Genomic DNA, 7,637 nt, shown 5'->3' with positions numbered 1-7,637 from the left:
ATGTCTCTGCCTCTGTCTCTCTCATAAATAAATAAATAAAATATTTAAAAATAAGTTTTTTTCCCCACGTTAAAAAAAAAAAAAAAAACCTTTGGAGGGACGCCTGGCTGGCTCAGTCAGTGAAGCTACTCTGCCTTCGGCTCAGGTCATGATCCCAGGGTCCTGGGATTGAGCCCCACATCGAGGGCTTCTCCCTCTCCCTCTGCTGCTTCCTGACCCCCCACCCCACTTCTGCACGTGCTCTCTCAAATAAATAAAAATCTTAATAAATAAATAACCAACCAACCTTTGGAACTTCATTTTAAAGAACTGTATTACATAGTTTTATAGATTGCTCACTTTTGGGTACTGGTGAAACTTCCAGGTTTTATCAGTTATTGACGTGACAAGGATGCTAGTGAATAAATCTTTGCCACGCCTCCCCCGCCACCCCCCTTCATAGTGTTCCTTAACCCAGTGTAGTGGCCAAGGACAGGCCACCCCAAGGTGGGGCACTCTGGCATGCAGATTTGGAGCTGCAGGCAGCAGAGACCCTGCAGGCCCAAGAGAAACTTCCGCCCCTCCTTTAACTACCTAGAAGAGTTGGAGTTGGGGTCTGTCCTAGGATAAGGACTTTTGCCAGAGGTGAATTTTATGAGTGGCCTGTCTGCAGGGCAGGCCAAAGGGCTGGTTAGGGATCTGCTCTTACCACGCCCCATGAAGCAGAGGCCCACATCCCTCCCTTAGTCCCTGATGAATACTGGCCTTGTTTTGTCCGTCTTTGGAATTAGCCATGTCTGTGTGGACTCCCCTCACGTACAAAGTTAAAGTTGATTCTCTGTTGATCTGTCTCGTCTACTGATTCTTATTCTGGCTAGAAGGACCCTGAATGGGGACAGGAATTCTCTTGCCGCCTGCCACCACACTTGCAAAAGTGCCATTTCGGCATCAAAGGGCTTGCATATTTTCCATCAACGTCCCCTTCTGAGGTCCCTGAGCCCGCCACAATTGAGAGGGTCTAGGGAGGAGAGAGGCGGCCCGTGGCCCTTGCTCTGAACATGCCTATCCTCACTCTGGCAACGAGAGGTGAGTTGGGGCCAGCCTGTGTGCTCTAGGCCTGGTTTCTGCCCTTCCTCCTGCCCAGCGCGTGTGTGGGTATGACTCTCATCTCTGAAGCAGGATGTGGGGATGGTGTGAGGCCATGTGGTGCAGGTAGGGGCACTGGGCTGGCAGTCTAGCTGGGCCCAGCCCCACCAGTGCCATCCAGCCTCCACATGCTCATCTGGAATGGAAAACAGTAACTGCAAGGCACCGGGCCAGGGACGTGCAAATATCCCATGGTGTCTCCAGGCCTGCCGTGCTGTTGGGTGACTCGGGGAAAACCAGGAGCCCCGGGGCCTGATGTGCCAACGCAGGAGGAAGGAGAGCGCTCACCTTCCTTTCACCTAAGACACCTTAGGGTGGCTCCTTGGCTGGGGGACTGACGTGTCTCGTGGGTTGTGTCGGGCAATGCAGATTTTCTTCATTTTTTCTAAGCAATTATTTCTTCCTCTGTATAGAACTTTATATAAAAAAAATCTTTATTTTGCTTTCAAGTGATTTCTTCAAACTTTCAGACGCAAAGTTTGAGGGAGATCTTCAGAGGTCCAAAGGATTAACAGAGGGTTCGTGGAGTCACAACACAACACTGTGGATGCAAGCTTACCTCTGCAGGCCCATCTTCGGATGGCTCACGTTCACACCTGCTCTCTTTACACTGAAAGGAAATAAAAGGCCTTGCTTCATCTCATTCATATTTACAATTACAGCACTTGGTGTCATTATACTTGCGGCTTTATACAACAGAACAGGACAGTAGGATTATACAGTGCGAGGTCAATGTACAAAATGTTTCCTTGAACGAAAGAACTATAGCCTGGATACTAAATTCCTGAAAACAAAACAAACCAACTCCAAAACGATCATTTTAAGTGGCACTGAGGCAGCTCAGGCCGATGTGAATTACTCTCCATTATTGCCCAACATCCTACTCAATACCCCCACCCCCACCCCACCCGCTCCCAGGCTGAGTTAGGATCCAAACTTGTAGTGAATACACAGAAAGCCTGTGTGACAGTCTGATGGCCATTCTAGTCTCAAACGGAATCCTTTTAGAGGTTTAACTCTGACAAACTTTCCAGTAACTCTTCAATAATATAGAATCGTCCATAGCATTTGGGCTTTTCCTGTTATTTATGTGCAACTGTCTATGCCTATGACATATCTTCTTCCATTTTCCTAAATTTGCCTTAGAGGATGGGCCTGGCCCCACCAAGCTGGGTGTCGCAGCTCAGTCTCGGGCTGTAACTCGCTCCAGGAGCCACTGTCAAGCGAGACTGCTGACCCGGCAGCCTTCTGACGATGCCATACTGCATCCTCTGGGGACCCCGGGACCTTGACAGCCATGGTGGACGGGGCCTTCCAAGTCCTTGTGAGGAGGGTGGCTGGCCGGGAGGTGTTGCTGCTGTGTTGGCCGAGTTCTGGGACGTCGGTCCCTGCTGCCATGATGCCACAGGCAGAGGGAGAGAGGACCCGGTTGTAGCCTCTAACAAAGCAGCACCTTGTTCACGAGGTGTAGACACAGGAAGTCCGCTTCCCCTGCCCCACCCCCACCCCTACTCAAGCATCCGTGCTCAGATGTCAGTGAGGCTGGAAGAGTCCCTCAGGGCCTGGGCAGTGCCAGTCACAACACTTGGGTTTCCAGCTGTCGGACTTCCTTGACCACGAGATCAATGTTAATGATTGGGTTGAAGTACAGAGCCCAGTAAAATAAGCAGTTGCAAACAAACTGAGGAATGAGAGGCCAGAACATGGCCACGAAGAGCCCCTGTGTCGATACTTTCCAAAAATGGCTCCACATCCTCTGAGGCACGGTCCTGTGGAAAGAAGAGAAGCATCTGAGGTGGAATCGTGATGGTGTTCTAATGATGACGCCAAGCGCTTGGGCCCTGAGCCCTCTCCCAGTGCAGTCTGGCTGTCTGTGCTGCACAGACCCCTCCGGCCCTGCTGCCCGAGGCATACCTTGGCCTGCCCGCCCATCTTTAACTCCCAGGATGCAGCCTGCAGGGTTGTGCTTGGTGCCGCACCACACAAGGACCCCCCAGCATAGCCCCACCTGCTTTGTCACTGGGTTACACTTGTGTGTATTTACTATCCATATTTTCTCTGAGAGGCTGTAGGCCTTCAGAGTCCAGACTGTCTGTCTTCTTTACCAAACATCTACAGCACCCAGCAGAGGGCTGGAGCAGAGGAGGGGCTCCATTAACTGTGCAGGAATAAGTCAATAGGAGATTCTTGTCAGGGTTTGGGAACTATTTATAGGGCTGTTACTGACTGACGAGGCCAAGAACTCTGAGTCATAGGATGTTTAAGGCTATAAGGATGCTGGTGTGTTACTTCTGCCTGTCTAGTAGCCACTCCCTTTCTTCTGGAAACACCTTCTGAATTTTCCTTCCGGATATACCCTTCTCCTATTCTTTTCCATGTAGTCTCGGTGGAGCTGAAGCCAGTCCCTGGTTAGGGGGTGAAGGCATATGCCTTGAGCCTGGTCAAGGGAAGCCTGGCATACCCTGCCCCATGTTTTAGGTCCAGGTGGGCATGGGAGCCAGGCTGGGCCAATCAGAGCAAAGGAGTGTGAGCCTGAAGACTGTAAGTGCTATGGGGAAAGAAGTGCTCTCTCTCCACCAGGCTTGCTAAGCTGCTGAGATCTGGAGTGACCATGTGCCCCGTGTGAAGAGAGCTGCCCGAGGCTGAACAACACAGCAAAGAGCAGAGCTATGGAAGAGACAGGGTCAGTTTTGATGAGGGTCTCTGGGACCAGCTGTGCGGGAAGCTGTGGAGGGCATTTCTCTTGTCCAGAAAGCCGATTCAGGTTGGTTTTTCTACCATTTGCAGCCAAGAGTCCTGACTCTGGGACTGGTTAGCCCAATGCTCTCATTTTATGCATTAATCCAGAGATGTTATTACTAGCCCGATGGGTGGCAGAGCAGGATTAGAACTCATGCCTACAGGATTCCTTGCCAGATCTCTCTATGCTCTACCACAGTGGCCCTTTCTTTTCTTTTCTTCTTCTTCTTCTTCTTTTTTTTTTAAGATTTTAATTTATTTATTTATTCATAAGAGACAAATAGAAAGAGGCAGAGGGAGAAGCAGGCTCCTGTGGGGAGTCCGATGTGGGACTTGATCCCAGGACTCTGGGACCACAACCCGAGTCAAAGGCAGATGCTCAACCACTGAGCCACCCAGGCGTCCCCACAGCATCCCTTTCCTTAAAGTAGCCTCTTTTTCTCTTATGTATTCCTTTTTTTTTTTTTTTTAAAGATTTTTATTTATTTATGATAGAGAGAGAGAGAAAGAGAGGCAGAGACATAGGCAGAGAGAGAAGTAGGCTCCATGCCGGGAGCCCGACACGGGACTCGATCCCGGGACTCCAGGATCGCGCCCTGGGCCAAACACAGGCGCTAAACCGCTGAGCCACCCAGGGATCCCCTCTCTTATGTATTCCTTAATAAAATCCTTCATGCACACCCCCACCCCAAGGAAGTAATGGTATGTTTTACCCGAGGATAAGAGAGGTGGAGAAACTCATGAACAGTAAGCACCAAGAAAACTTCCCTGTCTCCAAACACCAGGAAATTTGCCTATTTGCTGCTTAAGCAGTGTTTCTAAACCAGAGCCCAAGGAGTGTCTTCAAGTTTCTGTAATACTTCGAGGAGGACTCTTCTACCACTTGGTATGTCTTTCTCAGTGCCTGTTGTTCCAGCCACCTCCAATGTACAAAGACACTTACTTCAGTTCGCTTCGTGACCAGATCCTCCAAAAGGAGAATAATTCCAGAACCGAGAGTAACATGGCATTGACAATGAGGAACCGTGACGTCCAGTAATGGACCTCCAGCCAGTCCCAAGCAAATTCAGCAATCAGCTGGTACGGAAGGAAGGAGTACTTGACAAGGAATTCTCTCCACTGCTTCCATGTGGGCTCTCTGAGATCCTTTACAATAACATAAAAATAAGCACAAGTGGACACACAAAATTGTGAGGATGGACTTTTATGGAAAATATTGTGGTCACCACGGTGAACTTCACATTTATGAAAACACACATTATCCAACAACCTAACTGAATGAGCTGAAATTTCCATCCATCAGCTCATCTTGTAATAAATAATCTTACACCAGATAAACGTTACCAAAGAAGTTGAATAGAGATGCTTATTATGTAACTGGAAGCTCAGAAGTAAAAATCAAAGCATGAGTTATAAATGATAAGGCTTGGCAATGAACTGAAATTAAACCATTTTTTGAACTTCTTCCTCAATGCCTGGGTAGCTCAAACAATTTCCTAAATTTGACATTTTAGCTGCAGTAGAATGCTAACAGATCATGGGAAAATTAAACATATACCTCGAGAAAGTAATTTTGGGGAAAATAAAAAACCTTAACGACAGATATTATCAGATAATTAACCAGAGCATTTAAACAACACATGGAGGCATCCAGAAGGCTAATGGAAGCTCAGCAGGACCGTGTACAATGGAGTAGGTATGAAGTATTCCAAGAGGAAAGTGAGCCTGCTGAGTGGGCAGGGGTCGCTGGGGCTTGTTATAATGGAGACGTAGGGAGGTCTGTGTTCCTAGTCCAACGAGGGCAGGTAATAGCACGAAACTGGGTAATTAGACAAACACTGTCCATAGTGGCTAATCAGCAGGCTTTAAGTACATCCAAGGCTCAAGTCGGTCAGGCAGACACTTGACTCAAGTATTTTAAAAAGGGTTGTTGGAGATTTAGGAATTCTGCTTTAATATTTATGGGTGTGGATCATATATGACGATTCTTATAACCATGTGACTTTTGATTTAAACAGATCAGAGGGATGGCTCCAAGAGCAGCAGTGTAAAGGACATTACTCTAAAATGACCAACCTGACAAAGAGAAGTCATGGAGTAAGTGGGATCCACCAACAATTCTGAAGGACTCCATGGGTCAAACTGAAGACACAAAAGCCAAGGTAGGTAACAACCCCTCCCATTGGCCTGTGGTCAGCTGATGCAACAACTCTCATCAGCAAAGACAGCTTCCTTTTCAGAGGCCACCAGAATGGATGCTAACCCTGCCCTGCGTTGGGACAAATAATCATCCTTTGGGGATCCTCTTAACAGACAGATGACTAAGCTGTGAAGGTCCATAAATCTAACTCTTGGGCCATCTGGACCTACACTATCTTCCTTTAAGCAAAAGCAATGCTGTTCTCCCTTCCCTTAAATATTCCAAGTCCAGAAGGTAGTTCCTCTTGCTATGCAATGCAGAAAATAAAACTGGCTTCTGGGAGTTGGGAGGAGTTGCCTTAGATGTTCCCTTGTAGGGTTTCTCCTTGCAAGGAACAAATGAAGGCCACATATGAAGCCACCATGCTGGCTCTTTCCTAACAGCTACAGCCATGTCTCCAATTCTATAACACACTGAGGAGTGAAAGAACAATTCCATTCAAGGCACTCTGCAGACCTACCAGAAGCTTAGTGAGGATGTCCTCCCCAGGACTGTCTTCTTGCAGAGGGCAGATGGTGTGGATGAATGGTAGGAAAGTGTCTGTGTAGTCAAACAGGTAGAGGTACAGCAGCCCGAGTCTTGGGGAGCTTTTGAGGGCATAGAGCAGGAACAGGGACCTGCCTGGGTTCACGGCCTGCAGAGGACAAAGTGGGTAAAGGGGTGTGTTACAACCATGGCAGCCAGCTCCCCACCCATGCTCCTTCCACAGTCTCACATCCTTTGCCATCAGCCCTTTTTGTGTGATTTGCACAAACGATGAATGAATGGATGAATGAACCAATGAATGGCAAGAAAAGGCCCAAATAATCCATCTGTTGGGCTATATTTAATAAGATCCAATCTTTCTCCGTGGCTTTGGCAAGGATTGGGGGGTGGGGCTGAGAAGCATACTCCTAGGTATGCTAGTAAAACTCAACCTTTTTGGAAAACAATTCTGTAAATCGTATCAGAGAGTCTTAAAAATGTTTAATTTAGGGGTGCCTGGGTGGCTCAGTTGGTTAAGCATCTGACTTGGTTTCAGCTCAGGTCATGATCTCAGGGTCATGAGATCAATACCTGTGTTAGGCTCCATGAAGCCTAGGCATGGAGCCTGCTTAAGATTCCCTCTCTCCCTCTTCCTCTATCCCCCCACCCCCGCTACTGTGCATTTAATTTAACCAATGTATTAATGGTCACCATTTAAAATAAAAGTAATCAGAAATACAGAGGCTTTATGCACAAAATGTTTAGTGCTGCATTGTGTATAAGAGAGAAAGTGGAATCTGCGACCTAAACAATGAAGTTACAGAAGATGTTTTAGCACAGAATTCATACAGCCACTGAAAAACGAATGTGGGAAGTTTTGGGTAATGCTCATGTTATAGTGTTAGGTGAAAAAAGAGTCAAAGATGTGTAGCAATCTGATCTTCCTGCTGCCGGCCCCATTTAAGCCAGACCGCCTTCACATCCATTCCCAGAGAAGCACCTGGCTCACAACAGATGTATTTGTAGAATGAATATATAAACAAAAGGACCACTTAAACTACACACAAGTTGTCTGGGAGAAAAGAGAGTAAGATATAATGTTAACCAT

At 47.4% G+C, this 7,637-nt stretch overlaps 1 protein-coding gene across 3 annotated transcripts in view; it reads right to left on the bottom strand.

Moving 5' to 3' along the window:
* Nucleotides 1–1,541: 1,541 nt before the first annotated feature.
* The window catches only part of BFAR (bifunctional apoptosis regulator), a 31,115-nt gene continuing 25,019 nt past the window's right edge, over nt 1,542–7,637 (bottom strand). For all 3 annotated transcript variants that reach the window (XM_072835861.1, XM_072835862.1, XM_072835863.1), the window contains 3 exons: nt 6,525–6,698; nt 4,808–5,010; nt 1,542–2,894 (listed from right to left, as the gene is read on the bottom strand). In XM_072835861.1, the coding sequence (XP_072691962.1) occupies nt 2,702–2,894; nt 4,808–5,010; nt 6,525–6,698 (570 nt within the window). In that variant the 3' untranslated portion in view covers nt 1,542–2,701. The remainder of the gene's footprint in view (nt 2,895–4,807; nt 5,011–6,524; nt 6,699–7,637) is intronic.

The sequence above is a fragment of the Canis lupus genome, chromosome 8, assembly GCF_048164855.1.
Source record: "Canis lupus baileyi chromosome 8, mCanLup2.hap1, whole genome shotgun sequence".
In the NCBI taxonomy this organism is placed as follows: domain Eukaryota; kingdom Metazoa; phylum Chordata; class Mammalia; order Carnivora; family Canidae; genus Canis; species Canis lupus.
This window is presented reverse-complemented; position numbering and strand designations above follow the sequence as displayed.